General features: G+C 38.1%; 1 protein-coding gene across 6 annotated transcripts in view; it reads left to right on the plus strand.

Annotated features, from left to right (window-relative positions):
• The window catches only part of NEK11 (NIMA related kinase 11), a 112,908-nt gene that overhangs the window by 499 nt on the left and 93,215 nt on the right, over positions 1 to 19,194 (plus strand). For all 6 annotated transcript variants that reach the window (XM_003207228.5, XM_085226454.1, XM_010712924.4 and 3 more), the window contains exons 2-3: positions 611 to 866; positions 17,531 to 17,696. In XM_003207228.5, the coding sequence (XP_003207276.2) occupies positions 697 to 866; positions 17,531 to 17,696 (336 nt within the window). In that variant the 5' untranslated portion in view covers positions 611 to 696. The remainder of the gene's footprint in view (positions 1 to 610; positions 867 to 17,530; positions 17,697 to 19,194) is intronic.

Raw genomic sequence — 19,194 nt, forward strand, 5'->3', positions numbered from 1 at the left:
TCTTCTCTTTTCCAAAAGAAGCGAAGCATTTTCATATGCATTGCTGATGAGACAGCAGTAATAGCTGTGCTGATGAACGGATATTAGGACATCTGCTTCTTTGCATTTGAGGATCCTTTGAAACAAGCAATGCAAATAAAAAAGCAAAGTAACAATACCAATATTGTTTTAGTATGTAAGGAGCAGTATCTGCTTGTTATCGTTTGGAATGAGGAAGGAAAAGAAAACAAAGTCAGTCCAAAAGCATTTTCAGTCACAGTAAGCCAAAGTAACAGCAAAAGTTTGCTTCTGCGCTCTCTGTGTTTGCAGAATTAGGGCCTCAGTCAGAAAAGAACTGCAAAGCAAAGCTAAACTCTTGGAAAGGTGGATTGGGATCAAATTATTCTAGCAAAAGAGAAAGGAAGAACTTTTGGAAGAAGTGAGAGCTGTTAAAAATCCTGTAGGTTTGTAGTTAGCCGGGAAGCTCTGGTTTGCAGAAGCTGGTAGCAGTCACTCGTTTAAGTGCTGACAGATGGCAGAAAGATGGTGGAAGTTGAAGGGCAAATGAAAGAGTAAACAGCTTTCTAGTTAAGAATACTGTGTTAACAAGTCTTTTTCTTTCTGTTTTAAGTATTTCCTCTGAACATCTGTAGAAGAGTAAAAGGATTTGAAAACTGCATTCTAGAGAAATTTGGGTAGTTTCTGTTACACGGAGCAATGCTGAAATTTCAAGAAACTGCTAAGCATGTCAGCGTTTCCAGTTCTAATTCTGCTTGCTCAGATGCTGCTATCGTGAGGAGATACACTATTCAGAGGAAACTTGGCAACGGGAGCTTTGGAAGCGTGTATCTGGTTTCTGATAAGAAAGCAAAACAAGGAGATGAATTGTAAGTAATCTCTTTACATACTTTAAAAAAAAAACGGTTTGGACCATAATTCTTGCATTGTAGATGTTTCTTTACATTGATTTGTTTCTACTCTTAAGTTTGGTGTTATGTTGCAGTGTTTACTGTTCAACTGTAGTGAGGACAGAAGAGCAGGCTTTATGCTGACTCTTTGTTTAAAATAGTTTTTGAGATAAGGAGGATGTCAGGGGGAAGTTCTTTACTATGAGAGTGGTGAGGTGCTGGAACAGGCTGCCCAGAGAGGTTGTGGATGCCTCTCTCTGGAGGTGTTCAAGGCCAGACTGGATGGAGCCCTGGGCAGCCTGGTCTGGTATTAAATGTGGAGGTTGGTGGCCTTGCATGTGGTGAGAGGGTTTGGAGATACGTGATCCTTGAGGTCCCTTCCAAGCCAGGCCATTCTGTGTGATAAGTCTGTGTCATTGTGCTTGTATCTAACTTCTATTTATTACTTAAAACAGAGGGGAGGTGAGTGGAAAATCTCTGACCCTCCTCTCCATAGTAATGTTTACTTCTAAAGCTGTGCAACTACAGATTTAAACAAGAAAATAACTTATTCCCAATGTCATACCTTGGACAAGTTGCTAATGTAGAATGCACACTGCAAAGGACCTGGTATTTATCCAGAACCGAGGTAGATTTCTTCACTGTCGTAACACGAAGCAGGGCATGGATGGATGTCAGTTTTCACAAATTTGCATTCTTTATAGCAATTTTTTTTTCTTTAAAGGCTTAAAGCATTGTAATTTATAAACTGTGATTGAGTAATTATGTAAACATGTATAATTGGTGTGAGTATAATGCAGGTGTGTGGTTTATATGTGGAAGCCCTGCACTTAATAAGTAAATTCTGTTCTGCAAGTTAATCAAAATGCTTATGAAAATGCTGGACATGTGCCTTTCATTCCCTGCTCATCCTTCTTCATCAAGATGAAACTTCTGTTTGTAAAAATGTGGAGGATGAGAATCCTTATTCTACTAAGTCTGGCTACTACAGTGTCTAGCTCTGTAATGGTTCATTCAGCGCCCACTAAAGCGCTGACGTTTTAAACATGAGCAAGAAAATGTCAGAATTTCTGAACGTATTTTAACAGACTTCCCTCTTTATTTCTGATGATTTCCTATTTACTTTCAGCAAATGCTTGGTAACACCCAATTGGAATTCAGGAATTATTTTATGCCACTGTAAGGACTGACACTGTTACTGAGAAACGCTACAGTACTGATCTTTTTCTTTATAACTCAGTTGTGTAAATGAAACTTCGGAAGGAATAGTTATAGAAATTCCAGTAAACAGCATTTGCATTTGCTGTATGCCTTACTGATAGCATTATTTCTTTTAATTGCCAGCAAATCTTGGTTTTTGTACCTGCCTGAAAATAGGCAGGTCTCATCAGTTTGACTGATAATCCCCTTAGGATTCTGAAGCCATAAAAGACAGATAAACTTCTTCAGGAAGCTGGGTGCCTGGATGTCATTGGTCTTCATTGTATAGAAATGTTTGTCTATTGGTTTGAGACTTCCAACAAATGAAATTAGAATGTGAATATCTCTGTTTTAATCCAGTAAATTTGTGAAGCTTTTTGCTCAAAGTGTGAAAAATCCAGTCAGTGTAGTTGACAGCCAGAAATACATTCTTCCTTTAAATCTGGGGGTCTGTTGATCTTTTCTGATGGATGTGTCAATGAGCACTAGCATGATAAAGAGAACGTTTTTTTTTATTTGCTCATGCTTCAGTTGTGCTGATAATGACAAGGCATTCTTGGCAATGCTGCTTTAATAAGTGTGTATCAATGACACAGTTCTTTCACTTGTTGTCCTTCAACATCAATTTGCAGATTCTCAGCTCCTTGGATCGGGGTTGAAGGCCGCTAAGTTCTTTGACTTTTCTGGCTGGGTTTTAGATCTCTCTTGGCTCAATCTGTGGTTTGATATTTTTTTTTTTTAGATGAAAACTTTGAAAATATTAGTAGAAACAATTTATGAATTTTATTTTCCCGTTAGCATCCTTTACCATTCAGATAGGATGACTCCCTCGGCTTGTGTCACCATTCAAAATTTGAGTATGGTTGAATTCAGAATATTAACAGGATATTGAGCTGTGGGTCCTCAGTTTCTTCCTCCCTTTTCCCCCTTCCCTTTCCCCCCTTCCTGCTACAGAACAAACTGCCATACCTCGAAACTCCAGGAATATGTATTTTGCCTTTAAGTAGTTATTACCTCTATTTCTTTTTTTCCTTCAGATTTTTTTCTTTGAAAACTTTCTTTGTTGCTGTTGTGAGTCTGTTTTTATGACTGCATGAGTATTTAACTATCTGGTGCTGATATTATAATGCAGTTCACCATTTTATCACTAGGGGGGACTCGTGTATCACCGTTTTTCTCTGTTCCTCTGAACCACGAATGTAAGTTGAAAAGCAGATTGCCCCAACTTTCTGTCATTTCTATGCTAAAAGATGACAAAAATAGAGGCCCCAGTGATGTGAAAGCTCGAGCTTTAGAGTTTAGGTACTTTCTTCTCTCTCCTGTCCATTGTTTAAGGTGATTAAAATATACTGCTTACTGCTTGTTAGATTTTCCTTTGGGAAATACATATGTTTTCAGATGAAAAATTGTGGGTTTTTTCATCATGTTTCATACTCTTTCAGAGTAATACATTTCAGAGTGTGATCCGAATTATGTTTATTACCTGCAAAAAAAAAAAAAGTATAATATGTATATATCTTAGAGATCTGAAAGCACTTTGACAGAAAAAGGGGAATTGAGGTACTTAAGTCCCAAGTGACCTCAACAGAACTAGATTTCTGTTTTTATTGTTTCAGAGATGGTTCAGAATGTACCAAGAAAAGTGTTTACGTACACACTGCTGACTTGCTGAGCTCTTGCGTGATACATCTGAGCTGTGTCCTACACAGATGACATGGATAGGAAGTACTGCTGTTATGGTGGTGTATGTAGGTCTCGTACTACACATTGCTCTTAAGCATTCCCTTTTATGCCTCATTCCTTTCCTCTTTAATCTCCTAATTTGTATAGTTTGTAACTTGTAATTTTTTATAGCCTTTTATGTTTATGGTGCAGTGTGCTTTCTTTCTTACTAGATGACTCTGAAAACCTTTTTCATTTTCATTTTGCCGTGCCCTGTTTAAACTAGAAAATTATATGTTACTGTAAACAGCTGTCAGTTGCATACATAGCTAAGCACCTGAATGTCTCGGCTAGGTAAAATTTCTACTCATACAACACATTTTCTAGTGTTGATGAGCTCCATTTTCCTTTAGACAGTAAATCGTTTCTAGTTGTCATATAATCTTAAAAATACTGCCACAGGATTGCTCTCATTTTACTTAACTTCTCTGCCTATATAACTTGTTTTTTGTCCTTTCCCAAGTTGTGTTATCTAGGATGAAGGAGGAAACCAGGCTAGTGATTAGTACTCTGAGTTGAGATGGTGCCCCATGGAGTTATTTCAGACTAGCCATTGGCTTTAGAGATTACACTTACCTCTTGTCAAAACTGCTTTGTGTAAATACAGGACAAATAACCTTCTTGAGTTTGGTAATAATCTCATAAAAATACAGGTTCTCGCATTTAGATATTTGGCTAGGGAATGTGATTTTTGTCCTCCTTGCTTGTGTAGACAGTCAGGTCATCTGCTCTCCATCTCCTACAAGAGCTTTTGATTCTGTTGAATGATTCTCACCAGTTATTGTAGAGGGTTACACATCTCAAAGACAGAAATTCCTGCAACTTAGGAAACTAAACAGCAGACAAGAGAATAAAATAATGGCCTCATAAAGACAAAGGCCTTAACCAGGAGAAGACTTCTTTGTGAAAGAGTGTTTCTTCTGTACTAGACAACTTGTGTCTGGGAGATATCATAGATTTCCTTGCCTTTGGGAAGAAGCTATGATTAGAGTTTTTATCGTCTTAGACCACAAATTCAGGTAGGCACAAGAGATATTTATAGGAAATAAGCTTCTTAGTTCCAGTTTAAACGGAATGGCTTGTTTTCTGTATTATTTGATATTTTCAACGCTAGATATTTGCAAATCTTTTGATTTTGAGGCAGTTTCTGTACATTCATTAAAAGTGAGGATAATAATATCGACACTACCTTTCCGTTCTACTACTCTCTAAAATGAGCTTTGATAAATCTGTATTTCAAATTGCAAACTGATTTAGGTAATATGTAACTGAAGTTCAGATAAGGATTGCATCCTCCTGCAAATATTTGCTTTGTTTTTTAATCTTTTTCCAAGGTTTGAACTGAATTTAGGCATGGTAGATGGGAATGCAGATGAGTGGTTGCCTATTAGTGGAGTTTATTTTTTTTACAGGCTCTGGTGTTGACTCTTCTAGGAAGAAAAAATGGTAGCTTTGCTAAGGGTAAAAATTACTTCTGTATATGTTTTTTTTTTTTCTTTCCTTTTTTTATTTTCTAGAAGTTGCATTAGGAGTTAAGTTGGACCTATGTCTTTGTTTAGGTAGCAAGGGACAAACAGTGCTACCAGTCACTTTTCCAGACCTATGTAAACCTGTCTATTAGGAATGATTTTTGGCATATATGTGGCACCTTTTCCATCCTGGGACCTCAGAGCACTTCTCAGAGCTGTGAAATATTTTTACCCAGTTTGTAGATGGGCAAGAAACAGAGAGGTTAAATAGTTTGCATGCATTCATGCAGGGAGATGGTGATAGGCCTGGGAAATGACTGGGCCCTACTTGCTGTGTAATCTGTCGGTGTTTTGAAGATCCTGCTACTATTTAGCAAGATTAACTGCACTGTAGATGCATAACACTTGTCAAGAGCTCAATACAATGACGGCCAGCTCTACAGTTTGGATGGAATCTGTGTGTGGCAAAAAGTAAGCCTGGTTCCCTACAGTCTTGCATCCTATGTCCCCTTGTCCTATCACAAGAAGCCCCACTCTTTCACAGCACAGTTATGACTACATTCAATTTCCTTGAATGTCCTCCGTTTTCTTCCTCTAAACACAGCTCAGATTTCTTCCTTCCCTCTAGTATTCCTCTAATATTTGTATTTTCTTTCTGTATGACCTAATTAGATGCTAAGGAAGTAGCCAGTTGAGGTGTGGTTGTCTGTGAAGACTTGCACAGCTGAGGAGATTGTGCTATGCACAGTGCCATTTGGCAGCTCAAACAGTGTAGAACTTCTGACATCCAAGGGTCACTAATTGACCATCCATCAGTTCTTGCACTTCCTACTTAGATCACTATGTAATACCATCCTTGAAATTGCTGCTCTTCTGACAGGTTTGATTGAAACTGCACAGTAAGTCTGCAAGTGGAGTAGTGATTGGTAGTTGGTCAATTCTCTCCTTTGTACAGAATGTTAAAAATATTCCATTACATCTTATAGCCACATGACAGATGGCAGCAGAGGGGCAGCCTGACAAAATGGCATCTGACATGGAAGTGCAGATGAAGCAAAGATGTGGAACTGAATTCCTCCATATGGAAAACGGTATGGACGTTCACTGACACTTGCTGAGTATTTGTGGAGATCAACCAGTGGATGTGAGCACAGTGAGCTGAGTGGTGTGTCTCACCAGCGGCTACAGTGACATGAATGCAGATTTTGGGTGGATGATTTTGATGAGCAGATTTTGATGAGCCAGGCATGCAGGTTCTTGTTCATTGCCGGCAAAAATGCATAGTTAGTGGTGTTGACTACATTGAAAAATGCTGTTTTGTAGCTGAGAATTTGCTCTATCAAATAGTGTTATTGTGCTCTTTGTATCTATTGTAATTGCCATGATAATAAGTACAAAGTTTTGGAGCAACCTACATACTTTGAATTCATCTCCAACTTGCCAGTTTACTTGATCTTTGTTTTCTGTGTTCAGTTCTTTGACAGCGTATATAATAGATAAATGTTTTGAAGCATATTTGATCTAATTTGCTACGAAGCTCAAGTCACTTGTATGTCCAACTACAACACCAATTTTATTGGCAACGTTACAAGTGAAATTTATCAGCTCAGAAGTTATCAAGGCAGTACTATTGTATAAAATCCTACCATGTCATTGTTTTGCTCAAATACAGTCTTTAGCTTGAGAGATTAGAAAAGCTTTTCAATATTGTTTTTAAGAAAGAGTTTGCATGGGTTTTTTTTAAACAAAGAGTCAGTATGGTTTTGAATTTTCTTGAATATTCAGAAAAAATTACTTAAAATTTACAAATCGACTTCAAAGTGCAGGACATGGAATTTTGTTTCTCTTGTGGCTTCTTCACTGGCATGTGATTTTTGCAAAAGTGCTTCTCAATTTTTTGAGGTGCTTGCTTTTGTTTCTGGCCAACATGGTAATGATATCCCTGCAGTCACTTTTATCCTTGTCCCCCTGAGTAGTTACTCACAACAGGTAATTAGGATTAAACACAATCCCTTTTTGTAACAGAGATTTACAATAGCCCGAAGGACAGTGCTGTCCATACAGATAGCGAATCTCCTGATCAACTGCGTGAATTGGAGCTCTGGGTTAAGTTTCACTTGCTCACAGCCCTGCATAGGCAAGCAGATGAAGTAGCAGTAGGCGGATGGGGACTTCTGACTCATCCATATTCATCAGGTTCTTACAGGTGCCCTTGGTGGAAAGCACATTGGGATGTGCCAAGCTCCCCGGACTGCTCCTGCAGGTGGTAGTTGTGGGGTGTCAGCTGGCTTCTGCGCCTGCCTTGCATAATGCCATTAATCCAGGCTCACACTAGGATTCCTTGGAAACTTAACTGAATAATTTATCACATGGCTTTCAATTATTTATGGATTCTTATTACAAATGAAATAAAATCTAAAGGCGGAAGAGTTTTGTAACTCATGAATATCCAAGTAACAGCCAGCAGACTGCTTTGTCGCTAAATCCGTTTGTTGCCCCTTTGCTTCTCTGAAGGCATTCCAAGGGAACGCCCGTTTGAAACCAAATTGATTAAAACAATAACAAATGACTCCCTCACAGTCACTGTGTGCTTGTTCATCTAATCGTGCTGTTGGCCTTTTCTTGACTCCCTTACTTAGTAAAAAAAGAAAGTTAAAATCCTTCAGGTCATTTTAGGTGTTTGAAGAGATATTTGTGATCTCCTTGGAAACTGAGCAAAGGTGCAGTTCATAGAGGACCTTCCCAGTTATCGCTTATTTTTATGTAAGCTTTTCTCAATGAGCTGCTTTTGCTTATTTTAGCCAGGTGTGCCTCTGCTTCTGGATGTAAGGCTTGGGACACCACGTGTCACTGCTTAGTTGCAAAACCGTCCTCAGCCCCAGATGAAGGTAACGCCATGACATGGACAGGGACTTCTTGCTGATTTAGCTACGGTAGCTGAAGAAGTTGCCCTCCACACGCTTTCCACTCAAGTGGCTAAACCTGATTTTCATATTATGTGAGGAATGCTAGGGGAGTCAAGACCTGAATAAATGTCTGGGTCCTTACAGAAACCTCCTAATGTTAGCTTCTGCTCTTGAGTTTTAGTTTAAGAGTGTACCTACAAATGGACATTGAGTTTACTCTATTTACCACCCCCACAAAGCTGAGCTCCCACAGGGGATCACAACTCACTAGGTTGTCATCTTGTGTGCAGGCAGCAAGCAGGGCTGGTGGTTGACTTAATTCTTTTTTGTAATGTTTACAAGCAGTATTTTCAGCACTGAGCACAGAGTTGTGCTTAAGGCATTGCTGGTGAATTATTGGTGCTTTGAGGTGCACAGCAGAGACAGAATGTAATGATTTTGTAATTAAGCAAATGCCTTGAGGTCATCACTGTCTGATTCATTTTATTGAAACCAATGTTCAATTTTTATGCTGTTGTAAGCTAATTTTAGTAAGAAAATGGAGAGTTACAGTATGTTACTTTAGGCCAAATTGTGACCACCTGCCTCAAAGATTCTGTGTGGTTTTGCAGTATTTGTATATAGCTGCCTATTGTAGCTCTCTGTACGTAGGTCTTTCCAAAAGTAATGCATTCAATTTATTTCCACGGAAACTACAACAGATAAAAGAGTACAGTAACACTGTTGGATAGAGGAAATTCTCAGCTATGAAACACTATTTTTCAACATGGTCACTACCATTAGCTACGCAGTTTCACCTGTGATGAACAAGAGAGGCTGCATGCTGTGCTTACCAGAATCTACCTCAGCAGAGGTGACCAACCCTCTGTCACCACTGCTGTAATGCATCACCCACCACCTCACTGTGCTCACATCCACTGTTTGGTTTCCATAAGCCTTCAGCAAGCATCGGTGAATGTTAATGAGCCATTTTTTCTGCATGAAGGAATTCAGTTTGCATCTTTGCTTCATCTGCACTTCTGTGCTAGACACCATTCTGCCAGACTGCCCCTCTACATGTCTGCAACATGTAACAGAATATTGATTGACAGGTTCATTCTCGACTGCCATACCACCCAACATGATAAAACAGGAGGCACTATTTTTGGAGCAGCCCTTGTCAACAAGATATTTTCTCTGAAGTGTGCATCAAGGATATTGTGTTTCTTCCATGCAGAACTAGCTCTTTGTTGCATTCAGAACATTGTAATGAGAAAATAACTGCCGTGAGTGAAATGAAATCTGGATTTATTGGACAATTAGTGTATTTTTCTTTCATTTTTTTTCCTGTTTTTTGTTACTGTTGTTCTGCTTATGTGACACATTAGTAAATATAATTCCTACTTCAATGTTTCCTTTGCCTGCTTGGTGTGTCCTTCATGCGTTCTGAAATATCTTTTCAGTGTTGATGGTTATTTACTTTTTGTTTTGCACGTAATTCATGGATTTCTAAGACTACTATATGATACTCTGAGAAGCATTAAAAGATTTTTATCTTACAATAAATGTATATACAGTTGATTTCTTCAGTTAGTATTGCTTGATCTGCTTTGTCTATGCTTGTAGACTTCTCAGTAATAAGCTTTTATAAAGCTGTAAGCTGTCCTTTTATCTCTCCCTACTCACTCCCCCCCACCCCACCTCCTCTGCTTTTTTTTTTTTTTTTTTTGGTACTGTAGATAATTCAATGCATGTCAGAAATAAACATTGAAGGAGATGCCTGCTGGAAAGAGACATGTAGGAGGAATGAGTTTTCTCATTAAAGTTAAAGCAATTAGTATTTAAATTACTTATGGGAATTAGTTTCACAGAAGAAACAATACTGCTGACAAATATCCTTGCAACATTGAAGGGAAAATAATTCTGCTTACAAATATGTTTATGCTCAGTAAAGAACCAATTATGTTTTACACTAGAAAATGTTTTAGTTTGAATTTCTATGGAATAAATTCTTACAGTGATTATCACTGTGTCTGGTTTTCCTTTGCCACTTCCCTCTCTTCCAAATTGTCTATTTTCTGTAAACTGATGCATATAGATGAGGTGATATGTGGGTGATACGTGGTGATATGTGAATTCACACTAGTTTCAGCATAATCAGAATTCTTTATGGCTTATGCTATAGCTGAAGACTTCAAGTTGAAGAAATATACGTGTAACTTGTTAACTGAGAGATGTTTAATCCCATTATAATGTTTGAATACACAAAATGCTGCATCCAAACTTTATTTTGGTAATAATAGCTGCCTTTTCTGGAAGGAGATATTAATTAGCAGAGCTCAGTTAAAAGTCAAATATATCAAGTGTGTGTAAAGAAAAGTGCCTACTCTAGATGATTTGGTGTTTGGTGGAATTAAATCTGCAAAAGATATAAGGATAACTAGAGTATTTAGTTCTTGTCTTGTTCCATCTAGGATCAAAAAATCCATCTAGATTAGTAACAGCATGACATTTAACTATGTTCTTAAACACTAGGCTGTAGAAAAAAGGAACAGTAGATGGTGATAACGCAACACACATACATAATCATTTAATAATTAAAAAAAACAAAACACAACAAAAACCAACCCTAGAAACAAGGTATTTAGTTTATACCCCATAATGTCTCTAATAATTTTCCCGAGAATACAGAAATCTCTTCCATGTAATTGATGTCTGTCAGTATTTGATTCAGAGCTGAGATGTCCCAACTCAAAATATCTCAGATTTATTAAAAATAAATAGGTTTTAATATCATAATAATGTTAATAATATTTACTGCATAATGTATTATTTATGCTTTATATTATATGCTTTTATGCAGAAAGTATTATTAACATTATTAAGTAGTAATATGTCTGGGTCAGCACTGCAGAGAATGGCACAAGGACTCTGCTTTGCTTTATAGTTACAGATTTTTTTTTCAACATCGGCACATATGGTTGACCAAGAATAGTCTGAAGCACGCCCCTTTGTATATGTGAGATTGTACTTAGTGCAGAAGAAAAATGCTTGCAACTAATTTGTTTTAACCTTGTTCTCTGACATGAGTTTGTCCCAGGAAATACATTCTATGTTTTTGGAGGGTACTAATTAAGAACTGTTCATTTTCAAATAACCAGAAACTGTATACATCATGAGCTGAACTGTTCAGCATCAGTGCATACGTTAGGGCTTTCAAAAATTAAACATCTTGAGAAATATTTGTAGGTGCTATAATTGTGATTTGTTGATGGAAATGGAAAATGAATCATCTACTTCACTTGTGAAATGTCATCACCATACAATCACAGAATGGTTTGGGTTGGAAGGGACCTTAAAGACCACCCAGCCACAATCCCCTGTGGGTAGGGCTGCTACCCACCTGGGGCCCCATCCAAACTGGCCCTGGAGTGCCTCCGGGGATGCGGCACTACAGCTTCTCTGGGCAGCTGTGCCAGGGCCTCACTACTCAGTGAGTAAGAATTTCCCACTAATACCTAAATTTCCCCTCCTTTAGCTTAAAACCATTCCTCCTTATCCTATCACTATCTGCCTGTGTGAAAAGTTGATCCCCCTCCTGTTTTCAAGCTCCCTCCAAGTACTGAAAGGCTGTAGTCTTCTCCAAGCTGAGTAAATCCAGCACCCTCAGCCTTTCTTCATGAGAGAGGTGCTCCAGCTCTTTCATCAGCTTCTGAAGATACTTAAGCATTGTTAAATTCTTTAAAATCTTGAGATCCTGACAAATAAGTCAGGCAGTCACCAAGTTTACATGAAGTTAATGAAGTTAACGTGAAGTTTAATGAGAGCAAATGTTGAATTCTGCACCTGAGGTGGGTTAACCCTGGATATACATACAGACTTGGGGACAAGACGCAGGGGAGCAACTGAGGTCCCTGTGTTTGCTCAGCCCAGAGCAGAGGAGCTGAGGGGAGGCCTCATGGTGGCTGCAGCTCCTCACAGGGAGCGGAGGGGCAGCGCTGAGCTCTGCTCTGTGTGACATCGATGAGACACAAGTGAATGGAGCTGTGTCAGGGGAGGGGCAACTGGGGGTCAGGGACAGGGTCTGCACCAGAGAGTGGTGGACATGGAACAGCCTGCCCAGGGCCGTGGGCACGGCCCTGAGTGCCAGAGCTCAGGGAGTGTTTGGATTGCGCTCTCAGACATTGGGTTTGTGTTTTGGGTGGTGCTATATGGAGCCAGGGGTTGGACTCCATGGTCCATTCCAACTTGGGATATTCTGTCTTTTCTGTGTGTATTCAGAAACCAAAATAATGTTTAATCCATCTAGGGATATTATGGTGCTCATACAGTGTTTGAATTCTTAGTAGTTAACTTAGGGATTAGTTCTTCATGCTGCTTGCTTTGAATGCTCATGAACAACAAGAATAAGCTATTTTGGAGACTAGTAAAAAAACAATTGTTGATGAAATGGTGGGTTTACGGCTTTACTAATAAACTCAGTTATGGACATGACAAAAGAAGCCCAGCATTTGATTTATGAAGTTGTGCTGCAATGCTTAGGTTTGAAATTGGTTTGTGGCTTGACTAATATATCAGTAATGGCCATGGGAACAATAAAAGGAGCCTGGCATTTGATTAAAAAGCTGTGTAGTAATACTTAAGTTTGAAATGTTTTGACTAATGTGTAGACATGTATATATACATGTAAGTAGAAATAGCAAATAGCACACCTCATTTGTTTTTCAGTGACTGTGCACCTTCTTGATTTTCCCAGATGCCAAGTACTGTTAACATCCAATAAGAGTTTCTTTCCCTAAATAAAATCAAATGTTCTTTCCAAGTAGAACTGATTTGTATATGACTTTTTGCATTTTATAATTTCACCAGCTTCTTTTTTCCTCAGTGGAAGAATGACTGTCTTTATGTTATCTGACTGTAGAGATACTGGTGCTCCAAATATGACTAATAAAAAATGTAAAGATTGATTGTTTTGATTTTTGAAAGTGAGCTGTAAACTGCAAGAAATGCAGTCACTGAGAGCATGCGAGAAATCTGTTAAGACTGTTAGTAAAAAGATTGCCGTATGTATTCTGTGTAAGGATAAGATGATGTATAGTGGATGTAGAAGACCAACCTAAGTGAAGAAGTAGATTCCAGATAATAGGATGTCATATAAAATTAGTAATCATTAATTGCAGGCAAAACTTTGGTGTATTAAAGTGCAAAAATGAGAGGTCTGAAAGGAGATGTGGGAACTGGAACACCTGACAGTGGACAAGCAACTTTACATGTGGAGCTCCTTAAATGCAAAGGACAGTGTCAAACCAAAGGGAACTTGTGATATCTGGATGTAAAATATACAGAAAAGAGAGCTTAAGCTGGAGACAGGACATTGTATCAAAAGTTACATTCCAGTGATACAATATTTTCAATGAGGGAGTTATCAATAGAAATCTAAAATTACAATTTCAGAACTATACTAATGGCTGTAGTGGGTAAATCTCATTGACTGTACACTATTCTAAAAAAGCAACAGACTGAGAAGCTGTAATGAGGGGTGATTTCATTTTATGTGTATGCAGATGGTATCCTTATTACTGAACTAATAGTAGTCAGACACTGGTACAGTCTGCCCAGAGAGGCGGTAGATTCACCAAGGTGTTCAAGAAATGTGTAGATGTAGAACTTAGATGTATGGTTCAGTAGGCAGTACTGATGGTAGGTGGATGATTGGACTAGATGATCTTAGTGGTATTTTCCACTTTTAATGAATCTATGATTCTATGAATTTCCAAAACAAGGTGGAAGCTATTGTGCAGACATGACTCGAGACAGGGTTGTGCCCTGTTGTCTGCTTTGGTCACCATAATACCACGCCTTCTCAATTTGCCATTTAATAAACAATATTTAAGAAATTGTTAATTGCATAGACTGTCTCTTAATTTTAACATCTGTGGCCAACTTCATATCCAATTACAGATCCAGTACAAGGTAGTACTTTCTTATAGACTTGCACAGTCGAGTTATCAGCATGAAGAGGTAGTTTTACAAAAATCAAAGTGGATGGAAATGCTTTGTACAAATATGAGTTGTTCCACAACTCTCCGTATTGAAGTTAGGGTGATTCTAGAAATATTAACTATATGGAATAATGAATTCCCAGCTTTGCACACTGATTATGTGCTAGCAGGTCTTGCTAATCTCTGGGTGCAATTAATTGAACAACTGCCTTCATGAAATGAAATTTCTATTTAATTAAAACCTTCAAATTTGGATCATTTATTCCTAGAGCGCACTCGCTCCGTGGTAGTTTATTAAACATTCTTACTCTCAACATTAAAAGAGCTGTATTTCTCATACTTCGTTATCAGCAAGCAAATGTACCTAGTCAATAATTCATGTTGCAGTTCCCTCAATAAATGAAGTGCCTTTTGAGATAGGCTGTTGTTTTTAAAAATTGCGTCTGATCCAATAAGCCAAATTATATAATAATAAAGCATGCCATCAATGTAAACAAATACCAGATGGACTGTAAAACATTTAATTTTAGGTCGGTGCAAATAGACTGAAATAAACACTGTTGTGGCATATTGTCAGTCACTAGTAAAGCTCAAAAAAGGTTTTTCACTGGGTGTCCGTATCCTCAAGGATTCCAACTTCGTGTTTATTTTCTCTTGTTTTAAATCTTGCTCTATTTCTCCCCATTTGCTGCCCATTACTGCACTGGAGACATGGTGTGCTGGCCTGGCTGCATTTCAAAATGTGACAATGCAAGCCAGGAAGTTTTGCTGAGAAGAGCCCGGTGATCTTCCTGGGGATGTCCTGTGATCCTGGAGACAGTGGAGATGGGAAAGCTGCTTTCTGCATTGTAGGGAGTGGGCTCATCTCTGTTGTTTTTTCCCCACCTCAGGGAATAACACTGCTGTTATCAGTACCACATCCTCTAGGGTGGATGCAAACAGTGACAGGTGCTTTTCACTCTTTAGTTGTGAGTGTATTCATGAGTGTATTCACTACAAGGCTCCTTCAGTTGCAGTCAGTTCAAGATCAAGTTCAGTGTCTTCGCGCCATTAAATTGCAAGGATAGGTTTTATTTATATTTAAAATATGATGGCCTGGAGTAGTGTCTCCAGTTCTGAGGCCCCCAGCAAGAAGGACATGGAGCTATTGGAGTGGATCCAGAAAAGGGCCATGAAGATGATCAGAGGGCTGGTGCACCTTTCCTATGAGGACAAGACTGGGAGAGCTGGGGCTCTTCAGACTGGAGGAGGCTGCATGGGACCTTATAGCGGCCTTCGAGAACCGGAAGGGGGCCTACAGGAAAGCTGAGGAGGAACTTTTCATAAGTGCATATAGTGACAGGACAAGGGGAAATGGCTTTAAACTGGAAGAGGGTACATTTAGACTAGATATTAGTTAGAAATTCTTTACTGTGAGGGTGGTGAGACACTAGAACAGAGAGTTTGTGGATACCCCCTCCTTGGAAGCATTCAAGGCCAGGCTGGATGGGGCTTTGAGAAACCTGGTCTAAAGGGATGCATCCTTGCCTATAGCAAGGGAGTTGGAACTAGGTGATCTTAAAGGTCCCTTCCAACCCAAACCATTCTATGAGTCTATGAAACGGTGTGCCTACCATCTTGGTTATATGACAAAAGTTTTCTTTGTAGATGCAAATGTTTTCCAATTCTCGCTATGAATTAGCATTATGTAGTAGAAACTCAATCTCTTATTTACAGAAGCACATTTTCCTGATTTGTATTGCCAGCAATGAATTTTAATAAGAAAAACACCTGTCTTGTAGTGTGACAGCTGATGACAGCATCAGAATCTCTGAGGGACTAAGATGACAAGCTATCCCCAGACATCAACACATCAGGCTTCCATTGATGTCTTGGGCATACAATAATGTTGCATTAAGTGATGTTTAACAAGGGTTCATTTTGTTTGTCAGTTTTGTGATGTGATCTGTATGAAGGAAAGTATAATGTTCCTGTGTCAACGGATGATGAGAATATTGTAGTAGGTATTACATGTCTTTGTACAGTGAGCCTTGTCTCTAGAGATGCTGACAAATCAAGGAGCACAGCCTACTGCTGCATGAGGACTAGGCAAGTTTAGGCAAAAATTCATGTATTGTTATGCTAGTAACTGATGGTTGAGATTTAGGAAAACATTTTCTTATGAAGGAATACACCTTTTTTTTTCCTTAAATAAACTGAATTGCCATAGTTTTATCGCTGTCATGTTTAACTCGTGTGTCTTTACAAACATACAGTATTGAATGGGAAATCATTAAAAGCACTGTGAGGATATCCCTTTGGTGTGGAACTTACCTTTCAAGTTACTGAAAATGTATCACTTTCTTTCAATAAAATACCATGATATTCTCTACTAGTCTCAAAGTGCTCCTTCAGGTATAGATCAGTGATCCATGTCTGAGTGCCTGGTAAGATAAATGGAAATGGTATGCTTTTTTATGATATATGCTTTTTGGATGATATTTCAATAGGAAGATCCCAGCAGAATATGCTTCCTCTGAGTGTTCTGTACCACAAGTTTTCTTTTCAGGACAGTTTGACAGTAGACTGCACATCTCCCAAGTAAAGTGTAGAGTTGAGTCTGAATCAGGGATTCTATCATGGCACTTTTATGTGCTTAAGTTGAAGAACATAAAAAAAATGTCCCTTTAATTTTTTCCACCTTAGGATGTTTAGGGCCTATCTGCTGCTGCTAACTAATTATTGACATTCAGAGTTCTTTGGAACAGTAGGATTAGGTTTCAGCCTCAAATCTAGATTTGCTCTTTCCACTTAGGTGTTCAAATGAAGAGCAAATTGATCTTAAAAAAAAAATCAGTGTCCTGATTTTTAATCAGAAAAACAGTCATAAAAATATTGGCCTCTGTGCAATTTTTATCTCATGCTTCCATAGAGAGGCTCTGGCAGAAGCAGCAAAACCAGACTGTTTCTTGCTACTCCTTATTCCATGTATGAATCTTGAACATACGCTCTGAGTGGGCTTGAAATCACTGAGATTTTTTTTTTAATTTATATTTATTATTATGCAGTAATCCCTAGCACTGAAAACATGTCATTAAAAAAAAAAAAAACAAAAAAAACCAAACACAGTACAGCAGGGAATTAGTGTGAAAAATCCTTCAAAATAGCATTTTAAAAATGTTGCTTGATCACTATGGTGACTAGAGGTTTTATGGCATATAAATGCATGCTCTTTGTTTACCTGCATTTGTCTTGTTTCATATTGCCAAATACTTGGCTAATGTTACTGTTTTACATTTTAAGAAGCTATGGTGGGATTATGAGCATTATGGGATTTTCTGTGTTTTTCTGTTTTTGCTAATGTGAATATTTATTTTTTCCTCTAGAAAGGTTCTGAAGGAAATCTCTATTGGAGACCTGAAGCCTAATGAAACAGTTGAAGCAAATCTGGAAGCACAACTACTCTCCAAATTAGACCATCCAGCCATTGTCAAATTTTATGCAAGCTTTGTGGAGCGAGATAGTTTCTGCATTATCACTGAGTACTGTGAGGTGAGAGATTTAGATTACTTTGAAGAAATTTGACGGAATGTGTGCTTTAAAATAGGGTCTTAAAAGAAACCTAGACCACTTTTTTAATGTTTCACTTTTGTGTTTTATTCTTATTTGTTAAATTTGGTACCACCTGCTACTTGTTAGACATTTTTCAAACAAACAATATTACCTGCTTGTGTGTGCTCATAGACCTACAGCTTAAAAACAAACCAGGGAAGAGAAAATAGGTTATTTAAATACTAGCTCATTTTGTTTACTGTAATTGGTAGTAAAAGGTGTAAGGCAGATAGATTATGAGATTTCTGGATGAACTTAGAAAGATTGTACCACAAATGTTCTACTGACAGGTAAGAGAGGATGAGGTTGGGAATTTGGAGGTGCACTGTGAAATTTGATGCAAATGAGTAAGGGAAAACTCTCTTGTGAATTGGAGCTGATTACAAAGAGCTTAAGCCTGATCATGTAGGTGATGAGTTTGGTAGCAGTATTTACTTTATAAAGTGGAGAATAGTTTATGAGTCAGAGCAGAGTGTAAGGGATACAACTAATTCTAAAGTATAATTACCAGTTTGACTTTTTTTTTTTGACTGCAGCATTTGGTTTAAAAACATATTGATAAAATCTGTCTAAAGGCTGTAAAGTAAGTATTTAAACATATTTAAGCCAACTTTTTAAGAGTTTATATGAAACAAATGTCTACTTTTGCGTTAAATATAGATGTGCTGTTCTTAAAACATCTGTTATACACGCAGCGCTCTTTTTATCAATCTGTGAAGCAGACTGTTCAATTGTGCTCTGCTAGACATTTGAAATGCTTTGAAATCTAATGACGTTGGACCACTGGGTTATCTGTCCACCATCGGGCTTGTATTAGCTAATCACGTTTCTCCAAGCATCCAACTTTGATGTGAATAATTAAAGAAGTAAAATTTCTGCGAGTCATTCCTACCTTAGAAGCCTTCTTTGATGACAGTTAAATGAACATTATAGCTGGGATTTTTTTTTATTATATCTGAAATGTTTGATTGTGTTATGCAATCTGAACATTTATTAATGTACTCTTCTTATATTCATGCAGAAATTCTTTGCTTCACGCTCTGAATGTCTGACAGCTGGGGCTTAATGGAATTTTTATATTGTCAACTCTTACTGGAAATTCAGTGCTGAGAACTGAAGGATTATCCTAACTATCCAGATATTCCTGTGCACTGTGATTCACTGTCTCTCTGCCAGCTGTAGAATGCAGCCCAAAACCAGATCGGTTGATCCTGTAGAAATGAAGGAATCTCTTTCAGCAGCATTATGGGAATAGACTAGTGTCTTTGGTCCACTGTTTTGTACTTTTATTCTTCTGTCTGAAAGGAAGTTATTGGTGAATAAAAAGGGTGCGATAGTAATCACAATAATAATCCAAACCTGTTGCAGTACATCTTGATATCTTTTTTTTATTCAGATAAAGTCAACCGCCCTGAATTGAAATGTTTTAGTACAGAGT

The sequence above is a fragment of the Meleagris gallopavo genome, chromosome 6 (assembly GCF_905368555.1).
Source record: "Meleagris gallopavo chromosome 6, MGAL_WU_HG_1.1, whole genome shotgun sequence".
NCBI classification, from domain to species: domain Eukaryota; kingdom Metazoa; phylum Chordata; class Aves; order Galliformes; family Phasianidae; genus Meleagris; species Meleagris gallopavo.